This window comes from Eutrema salsugineum, unplaced genomic scaffold, assembly GCF_000478725.1.
Source record: "Eutrema salsugineum unplaced genomic scaffold, Eutsalg1_0 scaffold_6, whole genome shotgun sequence".
In the NCBI taxonomy this organism is placed as follows: Eukaryota; Viridiplantae; Streptophyta; class Magnoliopsida; order Brassicales; family Brassicaceae; genus Eutrema; species Eutrema salsugineum.
The window spans coordinates 1060837-1076473 of NW_006256547.1; the positions used below are offsets into that span (position 1 = coordinate 1060837).

The window sequence follows — 15637 nt, forward strand, 5'->3', positions numbered from 1 at the left end:
TAATTGGCGGTATTTGGTCGTACCCACATATAAACTCGATTTGACAAGAAGAACAATTTCACGGAGAACAAAAAAAAAAAAAAATCATTCAAAGGCAAAAGAAAAAATGGCGAGGATGCCACATTTAGCCAATTACAAGCTTGTATTCCTCGGCGATCAAGCCTGTCGGTAAAACCAGCATCATCACTTGTTTCATGTTCGATAAATTCGACTCCACTTATCAGGTTCGAACATTTCCATCGCGATCTATACTACATTGTTTATTTTGCTGTTCCATCGAACACAGATTTCAAATTTAATCAATACATATCGATTTTTTTGTTGGATTATCTAGAGGACTTTTTTTTTGTGTCTCGTTTTTGTGATGATCGTCTAGAAATTGTGCATTCTTGATGCGAGTTCCTGACGATTGCAGTTTAAGAAGCTGTGCAGATTTGATTATTTGTAGAAGTAGTCTCTCTCCTTTGTCCACGCTTTTCTTCGATTTTTGGTTTTTTTTTTCTCCTAGTTTTTTGAGCATTCTCTTGCATACGAAGAACTGATGACTGTGTAGTATCTTTCATTTTTACCGGTTGAAAAAATTGCAGGCTACAATAGGAATTGATTTTTTGGCCAAAACAATGCGGCATGAAGATAGGATTTTTCGTCTGCAATTGTGGTAAAATCATTTTTTTTTATTTTTGTTGTCTTCTCTTCTTCTAAATGCATTTCCTTGCCACAATACTGTTGCTATCTGTTGTGGAAAGTCCCTTATCGATGTTTTAGCTCTGCGTTATCTATAATGGCTCTGCGTTGTATGCCCCGACATTGTGAATTGTGTAATTGATGCGCAGGGATACTGCTGGACAAGAGAGATTTAAAAGCCTGATACCTAGTTATATCAGAGATTCTTCTGTTGCTGTAATTGTCTATGATGTTGTAGCAAGTAAGACCAAGTTTTTATCATTTCAAAACCGGTCTTGCTTTATCATTTTTCTTCAGCACTTAATTGTTCTCGCAATGAGGGCTGTGTAAAGATTTCACCTTTTTCTTTCTTCTAATTCTGAGTGTGCAGATAAGCAATCGTTTATTAACACCTCCAAGTGGATTGAAGATGTTCGTGCAGAAAGAGGCAGTCATGTCATCATTGTTCTTGTTGGGAACAAGACCGATCTTGTTCATAGAAGGTAAACAAAAATCAAAGTCAGACCAATGTAGATAGATCCTCAAGTTAGATTAATAGACCAGAGAACAAAGATAGATTCCATGGATAGCTCCATTTTTTTGGGTTCTCTTTAACTAAACGTTCTCGCTCCAAACTCAAATGAGGTTGTTCTGGTGACTGTGATTGATTCTACAGGCAAGTTTCAAATTTTCAATAGAGGAAGGGGATAACAAAGCTCGTGAGGTTGGAGCTTTATTCATAGAGACTAGTGCAAAAGTTGGATTCAACATTAAGGTAAACAAACAAAATACACACGTCAATTGAGACACTTAGCTCGTGATGTGTTCTCTAAATAAACTTGACTAGTTGTTGTTTTTGACTGCAGCCTTTGTTCTGTAAGATTACATCGGCGTTACAGGGAATTGAGACACATACTTGGACGAAACAAGAGGATTTGGTGGATGTGAACCTAAAGCCATTAACCAATTCATCTCAGGCAGAGCAACAACAGGGGAATTGTTCTTGTTGATGATATATCATTATTATACAGAGTTAGGAAGAGCAAGAAAATTAGTCATATGTTTTGATAAACTATTGTTACAAGAAATGAGCTTTCTGAGAGAGAATTTCTGTAATTTGCTACATTATTATGATATATATTAAAAAATTCCAATTCCATAAGACAATGAATTATGACGTGTCAATAATATTCCATCGTCACCAGAAAAAAGAAGAGAAAAGGCACCAAGTCACACTTTCACCAAAACCTACCTAATATTCTCTCCGGCGAGAACGATGTTAGTGAGTACTCAAAAGCCTGAGAAAGAGCAGCAAGTACTTTTATAAACAAGTATCATCATTATTCCTCGAACCTTATTACCATCTCTCTTCGTCCTTTAGATCCACCAACTATTGATTCAATCTGATTTTTGTTCTTGGGTCTTCTGAAAGTTTCCGGTTTTCTTAATTTGTCGACTTCTCCAATCGAAATGCGTGGTCTTGATCGATGGATTGCTGACGCAGTCAGATCAGAACCATTGGATCAGAATGGTCAAACCCTCGGTCGATTGTCTCTCGACGAATCTCTCCCTTCCTCGTCTGTCTCTTTTGTTCCCTCTAAGAATTGTTCAATCAATTCGTGTCGCTTTCTCCAAAAGTCGAGTATTTTGAAGTTTAGGAGACGAAATGGGACCAAGGGACCTCTGTTTTTGTCAGTCAGTTTATCCATCAAGGAGAGTAATGGTGAGGAAGAAGAAGGGTTTAATGGTCGAAACAGCTATGGATCTATACGGGTGAAAGATTCGGTGTTGATCGGTGGTGATCAAGTAGCGGCAGAAGAGATCAGGGTCAAGGAAAATGGATCAGGAGCTCTCAACACCACTAAGCATTTATGGGCTGGAGCTTTTGCAGCCATGGTTTCAAGGTCTCTCCTTTTTCTTTGCTTTTTTTTTCCTCTATGAAACTCATGAGGTTCACTAGTTAGTCTAAAGCTGTTGACTTTGACGTGTTGTGGTCACTACTTAGTGATATCCTTGTATGAGATTTTGCATTGACTTGGTTGTTGAAGTTTGGTGGCTCATTGGGTTTTAGGATTTTGGTTTGAGCAGAACTTGCATTGCACCTCTTGAGCGGATGAAGCTAGAATACATAGTCCGTGGAGAGCAACGGAATCTTCTTGGACTCATTCAGAGGATTGCAACAACTGAAGGGATTAGAGGATTTTGGAAAGGGAATTTGGTTAATATCCTTCGAACAGCTCCTTTTAAGTCCATCAACTTCTATGCATATGATACATATAGAGGCCAGCTTCTGAAGTTGTCCGGAAACGAAGAAACAACTAATTTTGAGAGGTTTCTCGCTGGTGCAGCTGCCGGAGTAACAGCTAGCTTGCTTTGTCTACCGCTTGACACTGTAAGTAGATTCACAACAACTTCTTCCTTGAGCTTTCACATTTCTTGAACTGTGCTTTTCTATTGAAGTTGTTTCATAAACTTTGTTACTTTGGAATCGAATCGCAGGTAAGAACGGTTATGGTGGCACCTGGTGGAGAGGCATTAGGTGGTGTAGTTGGTGCATTCCGTCACATGATTCAAACCGAAGGTTTCTTTTCGTTATACAAAGGTCTTGTACCTTCACTTGTTAGTATGGCTCCAGCGGGAGCTGTGTTCTACGGTGTCTATGACATTTTAAAATCAACTTACCTTCATACACCGGAAGGTAAGGAACGGCTTCAACACATGAAACAAGAAGGTGAAGAGCTAAATGCTTTTGATAAACTCGAGCTTGGCCCCATGAGGACTTTGTTATATGGAGCAATCGCAGGGGCTTGCTCAGAAGCAGCAACTTATCCGTTTGAAGTTGTGAGAAGGCATTTACAGATGCAGTCACATGCGAAAAAGTTAAGCACAGTGGCTACTTGTGTCAAGATAATTGAACACGGAGGTGTTCCTGCTCTATATGCTGGCTTGATTCCCAGCTTATTGCAGGTTTGATTTCATCAACCGTCTTAGTCATAAACTAATCTCTTGAGAACTTTCTTACAGCTTTGTTAATTCTCTGATAATTGCAGGTTTTGCCTTCGGCTGCTATTAGTTACTTTGTGTACGAGTTCATGAAAGTTGTCATGAAGGTAGAATCAGCGCAATAGTCTTCTGAGGAGAGAATTTTTTTTTCCTTTTTTGGGGGGTTTTTACTCTCAAGCTTTTCTCCGCCTTTGACAAAACGATATAGTTTGTGAAACAGCTGAGTGCAAGAATAATAATAAGATTTGGAGATTCCAATTTTCTTACTGTGTTCTTACATATAAAGATTGATCGTGTCAAAATATTTTAATCAAAACATACATATTCACTGTCCATTTCACCAACATCACAGAATGTTTGGGAAAATGCCGTCAAGACAGGGATAACCAATGAAAATAAATTCTGTTTCTCGAAGGTAAGTCTTCATTACTAGAATCACATTTGCCTTTGAGACAAGAAGCGAAGAACACACCATACGAGTGTCTTTGAGCTCTCTTTACTGTTGCCATCCATATTGTTGGTTTCTAGCACCACCCATTGGGTTCTGACCTCTTCCAGAGCCACCAGAGCCACCGTACTGACCACCGCCTTGTGAGTAGTTAGGCGGTCCAACACCATAGCCCCCGCCAGGTCCTCTAGGACCGCCGCCATATGGTGCACCTCGACCTTGTGGAGGATATGATCCGCTGCTGTAACCTCCTCGGCTCTGATTATTATAACCACCGGTCTGGTTTCCGCTGGGAGGGTACCGGTTTGGACCAGGTGCACCACCACGGGGCTTTTGATAGTAGTGGTGGCCGCTAGGTCCACCAGCGGGTAGTTGTGGTGGTGGTGCGTTAATAGGGTGGTTTGGTCCGGCAGGCCAATGTGGAGCGGCATGAGACTGACCAACACCGTGTTGCTGTGGAGGCAAACGAGAGTGTTGCTGCTGTGGATGCTGCAGTTTCTGTTTTTTAGCAGCTTCCTCATTATGACGCATTTGTTGCCGTTTTTTCTTTGTCTGGAACTCATGTGATGATTCATATGTGGGTAGACTGTTTGAGAGACATGAAACATTGTCTGGTTATATGAACCAAATGAGTTTTCATAAACAATAACTAGAAACTTAGAGAATTCGTTTACCTCTTTGGATCACACGGCAACGGATCAGTCCAAAAGTACTCTGCATCAAGAGCATCCTTTGCGGATATTCTCTGCACCAACAAAAATGGAAAATAGAAGGACTTGAATATCAAGAACAAAGGCTCTTCATTTCTGCAATTGCTAATATATCAGCATAGTTTGGTACCTGAGACGGGTCAAGCACCAACATTTTTTCCAGTAGTTCAAGGGCATGGCGATCAAAGCTATAGTAGAAAAGAAAAAAAATCCAATATGATAGCTCTTCTGGATATCAAAGTAAAGTCTTGCAACTACAAAATGGTTAATACTTACTGTCGGTAGATCTCCCTTACTCGTCGCTTCAAGGGACGAGATGATTTCATTTGGTTATACCAAGGCATCTTCGAAACCCCAGGCCAGTTGTTTTCATCAGGTGATCCACAAAGTTCATAAATTTTATTCAATTGTTCATTCTGGAGAAACAAATATTTGAGAAAAATGCAGTCAGTGGAAACAACATCAAAGTTTACTGCACTAACGCATACCAGAAATATTCGAAAGATGAAACCCTGACCTCAGTTTTCCCAGGCAAGATTGGTTTACCATTCAGAAGTTCAGCAAATATACAACCAACTGACCACATGTCAATGGCTGGTCCATATTTGGTGGCACCAAGTAGCAATTCAGGGGGCCTACCGCAATAACCAATACGTTAAGCAGAGACGACGATTCAGGAGTAAGCAAGACTTATTCTGTCTTTTAGAAATTTGACTTCAAAGTTTGTAGGTGTACATACCTATACCACAATGTGATGACACGGTTAGTAAGGTTTCCAGTATGATCATGAGAAAATGATCGTGCAAGCCCAAAATCCGCAAGCTTTAAATTTCCCTCGTTGTCAATAAGGAGATTTGAACCTGCACCAAGATATTCTACGTTAATAGGATATAAAGGCGAGAGAACAAAACAGTCAACTATGTATGTTTGGATAGTCACCTTTTATATCACGATGAAGCACTTGATTCACGTGGCAATAGTGAAGCCCGGTGAGGAGTTGCTTCATGTAACACTTTTTTACATATGTTGAAATGTCAGACAAAGTCGGAACAATTAGGATTTTGCAAAGGCTACTACAGCAAGGTATCTAGCCATGCAATACCTTGATCTGAGGAACAGTAAATCTCAGTCCAGGACGATCAGCAAGTCCAGTCAAGTCATGATCCATGTATTCAAAGACCATGTAGATTCCACCCTTGTATTTGTTATTATCTAAAATTGGAGCAAAGTCACAAGCTTTAGGCAAGAGTAAAGAATTTTAATAGATCCATCCTAGTCGTATCTAAGGTCTCCAGAAATATTAGATGTTGAATCAGGTTTACTAACCTGGCTTTCCTTGATCGTCCCTATCTCGACCTTTGAAAGACAAAAAAAGCCACATAACTCTAAATATCAAACTTCAAGCCTCTTAAACGGAACTTCTAAAGTAATTCCAGGATGAGAAAGGTGTTGCTTATTACCTGGGGAAGTCACAATCTCTTTCAAATGGATGACATTTTCATGATGAAGTTTCTTCAGAATTTTTATCTCCCGGATTGCTGTTATCGGAAACTTGAAGCAAACAAGGATAAAGGGATTTATAAGTCATGTTGGATTCTCAAAGTTTGCAACTTTTCTAAGCTAGTAGTCAAATGCAGCTTACCCCTTCTCTTTCATTGTCCATACGGATCTTTTTCAGTGCCACGATTTCACCAGTTTTGATTTCTTTAGCCATGTAAACTTGACTGAAAAATCAAAGCCATACATATGAATCTAAAAGCTACTATCTTTTCAGAAAAAAATTTCACTTTATTTGTAATCAGAAGAACAAGGAAAAGATATATAGACAGAGCTAGCTTGAAAGATACATTTTTATACCATATCAAGCATACGATAATGCAAATCAGATCTCTACAAGTTCTGAGAGCCAAGTCTTGGTAAATCTAAGAATCCCAATTCACTCAACCAACAAAACAGTATACTAATCGAATTTTACAATCAAAATCGATTCAAACACCAATATAAGTCACGGCGCACGAAGACTCCAAAAACCAAATCAAAGAAGAAAAACCAGAGAAAAGAGACAGCAATTGAGAAGTAGAAGAAGAAGAATACCCGTAAGTTCCTTCGCCAATCTGTTCTAGCTTCTCGAAGCAATCGACACTACGAGATCCCCAAATCGGTGGAGGCTCCTCGAGATTCAACTGCCCAAAAGCCGCAGCCGCCATCCTTCTTTCCCCTACAGAAATTCACGATTTTCCGACGAATTTCTCAGATAATTTAGCTTCGCATTTGGCCCTCTCTCCGGCTTTTCCTAAGGTTTTAGCCCTTTCGGTGTCGGCTTCGCGGAAAAACCTAAGCTTTTTTATCCGGGTTGGTTACAAACCGGTTATTGCAGTGAACCAAACACAAACCGGTTCTTGCAGTGAACCAAACACAAACCGGTAAAAATCATTACTCGGGTTGAATAATCTGGTTTATGGTTCGGTTTAGTTTCGTTTTTCGACCCTACTTTTTATTGAACTTTTTACTCGGGTTGAATAATCTGGTTTATGGTTCGCTTTAGTTTAGTTTCGTTTTACTTGAGAGAAACAAAATATGACTGAAATAGAGAGCTACATATTACTGAAGGAACAAGTAGTAAATTTTTACGAAAGATTTTCCTAATTTCTACGTCTCTATACACATTAACATGTGGCTTAACACAACCACTCTGTTGATAAAAATTATAGAGTCTCCTCTCCATTTCTTATGATCCAATACCCAAAAAAAAAAAAAAATCAAACTTTCAGAAGAGAGAGTCTGGCCGTTGACGAGTTTATCATCTCTTGCCTCTCAATAAGATGTCTTTTCTTTTGTAGACCTAAGAAAATGGTTACCACTCCTGTGAAAATCTTTATGGGAGAATTTGTTTTGCTTCTAAGCACAAAAGCGTTTATGGAGACTGGAGTAGCTTTACTACATACATCTGTACAGATTAAAACGGAAAAAAGTTGAGAATTTGAGTCTAATCGTGTAACCTAAGAGCTGGAGAGATCATGACATACCAAGCAAGTTTATTAAGCTGTTCCAGTGATTAGTTTTTCTCGTTGATCGAATTTCTTGACCTTTATAACTCCGATTAGAACTTGGAGGCTGAAGAAAGCACACACCGTATATGCTATAGTAGCTGGTGTCTGAGAAAATAACAGAAACAATAACGTTCTTGAATTTGAGCAGACAACGAAGTTACCGGTCAAGGGGGAAAAAAAAAAAAAAAAAAAAAAAGAGGTTAAGGTTGATTAGTAACAACTTACTTTTAAAGAATTCAGATACAAAATCGTTGCAAGATTGACTAAACTTCCTGCAGCAACAGCCTGTTGGGAGACACATTGGGTTAACGAAAAGAGGAAAAGAAACCAACTTTAGCACATAAACAGAACAAATTATATCCTTTTCCAACTTTCAAACAAAGATTTTTGTTTTTGATTTTTTTCACGTATGATTCACTTTCCACTATTTCTTTTAAAAGAATGAACCGATGAAGATTGTGATGTAAAAGATGTAATAAAAAAAGACAGAAAAAGGGAAAGTTTTACTTACACTTCCTACTGTTTTTTGAACAGCTGCTACGCGTTGAAACGCCCTCTCAGACTCTAAAGCTCGGACTCTAAGCTTCAAATCACCTTGCTCCTGCGGGAAAAAAGTATAGAAAAACTCATTAGAACGTGAAAAAAAAAATCATGTAGCTTGGGAGTTGGTGGTAAATGGATCTTTTAGTGTCTTACAAGTCGTTGGATGATGACAGCTAGCTTTTCAACTCTATCAGCTTGTCTAAATAGATTGTAGAATGCTTGTGATTGCCTGTCCCATCTCTTTCTCAGGTCCTACAGTAGTTCATTTGGTCGAATATATATGTAAAGGTATGTGATAAGAACATACATGGAATAAAGATAAGCCTTGCTATTACCTTCACTACAACTTCTACACCAGCTTCCCGGAACCGTAGCAATTCCAAAGCATATCTGGAGACAAAAGTACTTAGAATACTCTTCTGATTAACAAGAAGATATAACATAGTGTGAGAAGACTCACGGTTTTGCAATCTCCGTTATATCAAAACGGGGGTCAAGACCTTTGCCGATGCCATCCAATACTGCAGAGAGATAGTTACCATTAACTTGAGTTTGAACACAAAATGAAAATAAAAAGAATGGTCAAAAAACGAGTTCAAATGACATTACAAACCTGAAAAGGCTCTAACAACAAATGTGAATGTGGCTGGGAACCGGAAAGGTTGATCAGCTGCAATGGCTAATAAGTCTTCTCCGATGGCAGCCAAACGTTGCTTCTTTTTCTCTTGCTTTTCCTCCTTGCTCAGTGGCTTCTTAAACCCAAGCTCTTCTGCTGCTGCTATTTCTTCTTTCTCCTTTCTTTGTGCAGCAAGACGCTCTTCGAAACTGTAACACAATCAGCAAATAGGTATCGTATCAGAGGATACTACTGACATCTATTATACGACACCACTCCCACACATAAGAAACAAAGATACAATAGTAGGCTAGATAGACTAAATTACCTGTTGAGAAAAAACAGTGCTGTTCTTCTGACTGACGTCAAATCTCCAGTTGGTACAAGCACACCCATTTGAACCATAGCTTGAATGACCTGCCACAAGATGTATGACCTCAGGTCCTACAAAGCAGCATAGATGTAGAAGATTGAAAGTGAGAACACGGTAGAAAGTATTATACCTTATCTGGGTCCTTTTCGTAGACGCCGTAAAATGCCTCCAATAAACCTTCTCTAATATTTGGGCTGATACTGCAACAAACAATGAAAAACGATTGGATAGAATCATTAGTCCAAATAATTATAACTGTGGAGATCATATTTATCACTGAGCCGGTTTTGCGCTTGTCATAGCATAAAAATGAAGTACCTTCCCATCATTCCAAAGTCGTAAAAGATTAGCCGTCCGCCATTGACATCATCAACCGCAATATTCCCAGGGTGCTGCAGAAAGATACACAAGCAAATTAGAGTGTTGTCTTTTTGACACTAAGGGAAAAGACAGTGAAAGAAGAGACTTACGGGGTCGGCATGGAAGAATCCATGAGACAAGATCTGCTCCAGGTAAGATTCAACAGCATATCTCCCTAGCCTGCATTGTACCAAATTATATAAATCAACAACAAAAAAGCTATTTTGGGTTCAAAGATAATATTTAAGTCTCGTGAACAAGATGTAAGAAAATACAAACCTTTTTCGATCAACACCTAACTGATCTAAGGCTTGGATCTTGTTAATCTTAATCCCAGGGACATACTCCATTGTCAGGACCTGCAAAGAACATAATGTTTGACTATTGTATTTGAGCTTAAGGCTTTGTATACGATGGACTGATGAATCATGGATACCTGAGGTGTGGTGTATTCCCAGTAGATGGATGGAACTTTTACATACTCTAAGTTTTTGAAGTTATTAGCAAATAGTTCCGAGTTAGCTGCTTCCTTTGTGTAATCAATTTCCTGAAAATATATAGCAGATTGTTATAACTTGTTAGAGATTACTTTAATAGAGGAAAATAAAAGAAGATTCAACTGAGCTTCCATGCAGCAAAAAAAATGCAACGCAGTACCTGGTACAATACACTGGCACATTCATCATAGATTGCAACCCAATCTCTCTTCGCACCATCTGATTTTGGATCCACCTTCTGGAGATACTCAGCGATCACCTACATAAAAGCATAACAATGCCAATAATTTAGCAGAAGAAAATCACGAGACAAGGCCACGCTTGCAATATCGAGTGTGGTTAGACACTAACCCTCAAGTTTTTAAGATCGATATCGAAGAGATCCTTGAGACCAGGTCTCTGTACTTTAATGACAATTTCTTGACCCTTTAATCTTGCACGGTGAACTTGGCCTGTGCACATTGACGACACGAAACAGTTATGACTATTATCATCAATTTCTTGCAATATGATTATAAGAAGATTACCACAAAGACATTACCAAGACTAGCTGCAGCAATAGGTTCATAATCAAAACGGTCGAATATATCATCAACAGATCCTCCAAGCTCCTCTTCAACAATCGATAGAGCTGTAGCAGAAGAGAAAGGAGGAACTTGATCCTGCAAACATGAGATAAAAACTTAAACAATGCAACACAGAAGAGGAGCCATTCAAATGGAGATGGATTAAGAAGAAATCAAACCTGAAGTTCTGACAATTGATCGACATACTCTTGAGGAAGAATATCCACTCTGGTAGAAAACTGTTGCCCAATTTTAATAAAAGTAGGACCTAGTCTCAATATGTTTTCCTTCAACCACTTAGCCAAAATCTTCCTTCTTAAAACCTTTTTCTCCTCAGTCATTCCCCCTAATACACAATTGTAGGCAATACTTGAGAATTAATGTTGTTTAACATAAACAAATGCTAATGATATATAAGCAAAAATGATAACAACCTTTGTATGAAAATTTCTGATTGCTTAACCATGTCCTGAAAATAAACGTCAAAACAAATCCCCAAATCTCCAATGTCCTCTGTATCGTAGAATAAGTCTTGAATCTACTCCATCGACCACCAGGTGCAACAGAAACCTGGAAAACATTAGCAAAATTTATCATTTAAGAAGAAAAAAAAGGATTTTGATTAATAAAAAAAACTACTTTAATGGTTACCTCAACTTGTTGTTTTTGTTGAGTGTTTTTAAACCAAGCATCTTCTTGACCAATATCTTCTACTCTCTTTTGCCTCACTTCCTCTTTTCTCTTCTTTGAGACTTCCTCCGTTTCCACCGTTACGCTTCCGTTCACATACTTCACTAAGCTACCGTTACCGCTACCGTTTACACGGGCACTTCCGTTATAATCTCCGTTGACGGGTTTTCTCGCAGCTCCGTTACCGTTTAAACGAACACTTCCGTTTCCGTTAACTTGTCTGATCACTGCATTTTCTCGATCTTCCACTGCGACATTATCGTCTTTGGAAGCTCTGATTCGAAGCGGGAGATTGTGATTGTATCTCAAGCGATTCCTGGGCAGAAAAATTCCGGGGATTGAAATGGAACGAGTGATTGTAGATTGTCTGGAATGGAAATTGATGTTCGGTAAGAGGAGAGACGACGATGAGGAGGAAGAAGAAGAAGTCGCCATTGATTGTAGTCGCGCGGAAGAGATCTCTAATCAAAGCCTACAACTTTTTCATGGATTATTTGCGTGGAAGGTAAGAAGAGATTTGAAGAAGAAGACTTTGTTTGTTGGCACTTTGCATAGAGGTTTAGAGGCTCTGGAGGAACCCAGCAGAGAGGAATGGGAAAATTTTAAATGGGCAAAATTGATAAATAAAAAGGGGTGGATATGAAAAGGACACGTGGCATCAGATTAGATGAGTGAAGCAGATGTTCTAGTGTTTTGATTGGTTGTTTAGTACACATCATCGTATTATCACAGCCACAAAGTGGCGTTTTCTTTTTCACATTGTGAACTTTGTTTGTGTAATATTTTATTTTATTTGGAATTTAACGATTTTTGTAACCCGGGTTGATCAAGCAGTGTTCAGTCAGAGTCAAATCGACCCCGTAATAACGCAGATTTACCAATCCGTATCAGCCGGAAAAGAACCGAAGTTGAAAACTTTGGAGAAATAATTTAAAGCAAACAAACTATATAATAAATCATATTAATTAAATTATGAATTTTTTTGTAGAAATAGATAGATCACGTCAGTGTTACAAAATTATAACCGAATACTTTTAACCTGGTTTAATTGATATATAAAATTAATATTTTAAAAAAAAAATCTATAACTAGCAGTAAAAATATCTCAGAATACATTGAATTTGCGGGGGGAAAAAAATACATTGAACTTTATATTTTCCTAAACCAATATAACCACTAACTGGGTTAGTCGTTTTTCTATAATAAGCTACTTACACGTTTGAGAAAGGAAAAAAAATTACTTACACCATATAAAAATTCGAAAAGTGGATTCCCAAAAAGGAAAAGTGCGAAATTCGAAACTTTTTTCACTCACGAAGCGGCGGAAATCTCTCAAGTTAAATACTTTCTCCAAGTTCTAAATTGACCCCGTATGTTCTGTCTTTAGGCTATGGACGCCCTTCTCCTCCCTCCTTCGCCGGAACCCGAAAATCCAATCCCCGATCCGGCGAATAAAAGGGCAAATTATCAATCGGATCACCTCCGCGGAGAACACAATGACGAGACGATGAAGAAGAAGATGAAATCATCGACTATAGAAAAGAGAAAGCTCAAGGGAAAGATGAAAGAGATTATGAACAACGACGAAGCTTCTTCCTCTTGTTCTTCGTCTTCTACCTCTAACCTCAATTCAACTAGAAGGGTTTCGCGCGTGGTTCATAGATTGCGGAATCCTGCGGTTCGGTTAGGTATGGCTCGACGAAGCGTTGGGGAACGACAAGCCGAAGCCTTGGCGCTTCCTCTGGGCATGTCATTTGCTGCTTTTGCCAATCTGGTTCGATTTCCAAACTTTTATCTCTCTCTATTCTCCTTTATACTACATGGCTCTGTTTATGTCCTTCTGATACGAAATTGGCCTTTGGTTTATCGTTTCCTGTTATGGGCAGTTTCACTTTTGTTCTTATAGTTGACCTCGCTTGAAATTGAGGTTATCTGTGGTAAAAGCTCGCATCTTTTAGGGAAGTAGTGCTACGAGTATTTGACCTGAAGTCTTTTAATTTAGGTTTCCTTAATTCAAATCTGGACTGAGGAAAAGATATTTTCTTCAAATCTGAAACAGAGACGAAGGATTGAATCTGAATTTCTTCTTTAAGGATCTATAGCGAATTAGCAATACTTGAATCGAAGAGAGTATCTTCTCTTCAAATGTTTATCAGAGTCAATAAATAGAGTCTATATAAGTGAGCGAGCATCAATAAAGCAATACTTGAATTTACTCTGGCACAGTTGAATTGTCTAGTCTCTCACTTTTCTTAAAGCTTGAGCCTTTCTTTACGAATTTGTAGCTCTGATCGTGATTCCACCAAATTTCAACCTGATTTATTGCTGATTAGCTACTTAGCGACCAAAGTCATTGACTTGCATTGCTCTGTATTTTTTACTGTTTTTTGTTTGTTTTCTCGTTCTCTAGGTTCTTGAGAGAAAGAGTGCCGCAGGTCAGAATGTATATGTTGACGATCTTGCAATGGTAAGTACTTCAGGATTTTCTATTGATTTCTTCTCGGTTTTTGTTTGATCTCTCAAGATTTTCCTTTTGGTAATAATAACACAAATTTCAATGGTTATGCTATACAGATTTCTGCTTCCGCTGTCAAAGAATCTCTAGCCAATGTAAGCCAAAAGTCCCTTGATTTTTTCCGCATTCTGTTTAGTCTTTCTTTGATTATAATTATGTGATTTACAGGTGTATGGTAATAAGCTGGGTTCCTTTGCGTCAAACTTTGAGAAATCATTTAACAGTACTCTAAGGATCCTAAAATTGATCAATGAATCTGCATATCCGCATCAGTTAGACAAGAATAATGTTGAGAGTTATAACTTAGACCGTTGTACAATAGACGGATGCTCGGACAGCGAGCTATCTGCAAAGGAGACTTTATCTGCTATGTCTGCTGATGAAGCGATTCAAGGCAGTGCAAGAACAATCTCTTCGATGAATGAGATTGTCCTGCACGGAGAGACTCGGCAACTCTCTGGTGTCTCGAGAAGCTCAGCGATGCCATTGGCCACAATCGAAAGGTGGTCTTTAGAAGAGCAAGCACGAGGACACGACCTAAAGAGCATGGAGATGGACCTAAAGAAAATGGAGATTGGTCTTAGAATGAGGAAAGTAAAGCTGAAAGAGACGGAGCTAGCACTGAGATACGAATCAAACAATCTAGGGAAATCGAAACTAGAGATGGGTGTCTCGAAAGCTGCATTTAGAGCCGAGAAATTCAAAACCGAGTTAGAAGATACAAGAAAAGCAGAGATGGTGACAAGAATCATGGACTGGCTCGGTCTGAGTGTCTTCATCATGTTGTCTTCTATGTTATACGGCACTTGGGTCTTCTCACAGCAGAGAATCATGGAAGCAACCTCATTATGCAACCCATCCGAAGAGAAAAGCTCTTCTTGGTGGGTTCCGAAACAAGTTTCATCGTTTAACACAGATCTGAACATCTTCATTTGCCGGGCTCGAGTTTGGGTTCAGATATTTTTCGGCGCCGTGATGATCTTCGTCTTCACATACTTCATAATCCAACGGTCGTCAGGTGCAAAGCAGACAATGCCGGTAACTTTCATCGTTCTTTTCCTTGGGATTGTTTGCGGTTTACCTGGTAAGTTGTGCGTGGACACATTGGGGGGCAACGGTAAACTATGGCTGTTTCTTTGGGAAATGTTTTGCCTTTTGCAGTTCGTTGCAAATGTCTTCACTTTGGCTTTGTATCGTTTTATTTATGGTCCAATGACTCTGACTCAAGGGACCAATACGGGCCGTTGTAACACTAAGTTTCCGTATTGGGCAAGACGTGTCGTATTGGTGGTGATTCTGTTGCTACTTCCAGTGATCAACGGTCTTTTACCATTTGCGACAGTTGGTGAGTGGAGAGACCATTTCATGTATAAGTATCTTGGTGTGTCAGCCTCTGATGTTTGAGTCGATTCCCTTTTTGTAATATTATTGTAACGATTTGGATTTTTGATATATAAAAACATTTCATCATGAATTATATTAGAATGTTCAAATTCAGTTATTGGCTATAAAAAGAAGTTGGTCCCATTTTTAACATGTAACAACTCAGTTTTGATCTCGAAACAAGTTTAAGTGGATTGAACAGTTTGACTGAATTGGTAAG

General features: G+C 38.8%; 5 protein-coding genes across 6 annotated transcripts; 3 read left to right on the plus strand and 2 right to left on the minus strand.

Annotated features, from left to right (window-relative positions):
- The first annotated feature begins 106 nt into the window (after window positions 1-106).
- LOC18011920 (ras-related protein RABH1a) lies at window positions 107-1673 on the plus strand. Its single transcript, XM_024151696.1, is given in 7 exon segments — window positions 107-163; window positions 165-224; window positions 588-658; window positions 834-915; window positions 1048-1182; window positions 1364-1438; window positions 1530-1673. Coding segments are annotated over 7 exon segments (624 nt in total).
- A 245-nt stretch (window positions 1674-1918) lies between these two features.
- On the plus strand, window positions 1919-3922 carry LOC18011918 (probable mitochondrial adenine nucleotide transporter BTL3). Of its 2 annotated transcripts, none has more exons than XM_006394027.2 (4): window positions 1919-2567; window positions 2752-3055; window positions 3163-3630; window positions 3714-3922. In XM_006394027.2, exons 1-4 carry the CDS (start codon window positions 2134-2136, stop codon window positions 3789-3791), a joined length of 1284 nt encoding a protein of 427 aa, XP_006394089.1. In that variant the 5' UTR covers window positions 1919-2133; the 3' UTR covers window positions 3792-3922. The 2 variants fall into 2 exon arrangements, with proteins under 2 accessions (XP_006394089.1, XP_024006928.1); XM_024151160.1 differs by having other exon boundaries at window positions 2735-3055; window positions 3714-3911.
- Window positions 3900-7139, minus strand: LOC18012051 (cyclin-dependent kinase C-2). The gene is made up of 12 exons (XM_006394029.2): window positions 6919-7139; window positions 6467-6548; window positions 6285-6375; window positions 6151-6180; window positions 5927-6036; window positions 5764-5836; window positions 5564-5684; window positions 5342-5459; window positions 5101-5240; window positions 4955-5012; window positions 4789-4859; window positions 3900-4700 (listed from the first exon to the last, which is right to left on the minus strand). The coding sequence occupies exons 1-12, from the start codon at window positions 7029-7031 to the stop codon at window positions 4163-4165; spliced, it is 1545 nt and encodes a 514-aa protein (XP_006394091.1). The 5' UTR covers window positions 7032-7139; the 3' UTR covers window positions 3900-4162.
- A 263-nt stretch (window positions 7140-7402) lies between these two features.
- LOC18012052 (protein ACTIVITY OF BC1 COMPLEX KINASE 8, chloroplastic) lies at window positions 7403-12098 on the minus strand. The gene is made up of 20 exons (XM_006394031.2): window positions 11481-12098; window positions 11264-11399; window positions 11009-11175; window positions 10805-10925; window positions 10615-10715; window positions 10424-10522; window positions 10203-10313; window positions 10046-10125; window positions 9877-9946; window positions 9725-9798; window positions 9537-9606; window positions 9362-9450; window positions 9031-9242; window positions 8878-8938; window positions 8753-8807; window positions 8571-8669; window positions 8386-8475; window positions 8100-8159; window positions 7851-7979; window positions 7403-7771 (listed from the first exon to the last, which is right to left on the minus strand). The coding sequence occupies exons 1-19, from the start codon at window positions 11952-11954 to the stop codon at window positions 7863-7865; spliced, it is 2286 nt and encodes a 761-aa protein (XP_006394093.1). The 5' UTR covers window positions 11955-12098; the 3' UTR covers window positions 7403-7771; window positions 7851-7862.
- A 748-nt stretch (window positions 12099-12846) lies between these two features.
- Window positions 12847-15505, plus strand: LOC18012120 (protein CPR-5). Its single transcript, XM_006394033.2, has 4 exons — window positions 12847-13293; window positions 13930-13986; window positions 14094-14129; window positions 14203-15505. The coding sequence occupies exons 1-4, from the start codon at window positions 12910-12912 to the stop codon at window positions 15436-15438; spliced, it is 1713 nt and encodes a 570-aa protein (XP_006394095.1). The 5' UTR covers window positions 12847-12909; the 3' UTR covers window positions 15439-15505.
- Window positions 15506-15637: the final 132 nt, after the last annotated feature.

What these genes read in the sequence shown, in the direction of transcription:
- LOC18012051 (XM_006394029.2), bottom strand. Translation starts at nt 7,031, where the DNA reads ATGGCGGCTGCGGCTTTTGGGCAGTTGAATCTCGAGGAGCCTCCACCG. An exon ending in GTCATCACATTGTGGTATAG is followed by an intron (nt 5,460 to 5,563) that starts GTATGTACACCT and finishes TTATTGCGGTAG; the next exon opens with GCCCCCTGAATTGCTACTTG. An exon ending in TCTTGCCTGGGAAAACTGAG is followed by an intron (nt 5,241 to 5,341) that starts GTCAGGGTTTCA and finishes TTGTTTCTCCAG; the next exon opens with AATGAACAATTGAATAAAAT.
- LOC18011918 (XM_006394027.2), top strand. Translation starts at nt 2,134, where the DNA reads ATGCGTGGTCTTGATCGATGGATTGCTGACGCAGTCAGATCAGAACCA. An exon ending in TTTGCAGCCATGGTTTCAAG is followed by an intron (nt 2,568 to 2,751) that starts GTCTCTCCTTTT and finishes TGGTTTGAGCAG; the next exon opens with AACTTGCATTGCACCTCTTG. An exon ending in TTTGTCTACCGCTTGACACT is followed by an intron (nt 3,056 to 3,162) that starts GTAAGTAGATTC and finishes ATCGAATCGCAG; the next exon opens with GTAAGAACGGTTATGGTGGC.
- LOC18012052 (XM_006394031.2), bottom strand. Translation starts at nt 11,954, where the DNA reads ATGGCGACTTCTTCTTCTTCCTCCTCATCGTCGTCTCTCCTCTTACCG. An exon ending in TCAGAAATTTTCATACAAAG is followed by an intron (nt 11,176 to 11,263) that starts GTTGTTATCATT and finishes ATTGTGTATTAG; the next exon opens with GGGGAATGACTGAGGAGAAA. An exon ending in ACGAAAAGGACCCAGATAAG is followed by an intron (nt 9,451 to 9,536) that starts GTATAATACTTT and finishes ATCTTGTGGCAG; the next exon opens with GTCATTCAAGCTATGGTTCA.
- LOC18012120 (XM_006394033.2), top strand. Translation starts at nt 12,910, where the DNA reads ATGGACGCCCTTCTCCTCCCTCCTTCGCCGGAACCCGAAAATCCAATC. An exon ending in TTGCTGCTTTTGCCAATCTG is followed by an intron (nt 13,294 to 13,929) that starts GTTCGATTTCCA and finishes CTCGTTCTCTAG; the next exon opens with GTTCTTGAGAGAAAGAGTGC. An exon ending in TCAAAGAATCTCTAGCCAAT is followed by an intron (nt 14,130 to 14,202) that starts GTAAGCCAAAAG and finishes TGTGATTTACAG; the next exon opens with GTGTATGGTAATAAGCTGGG.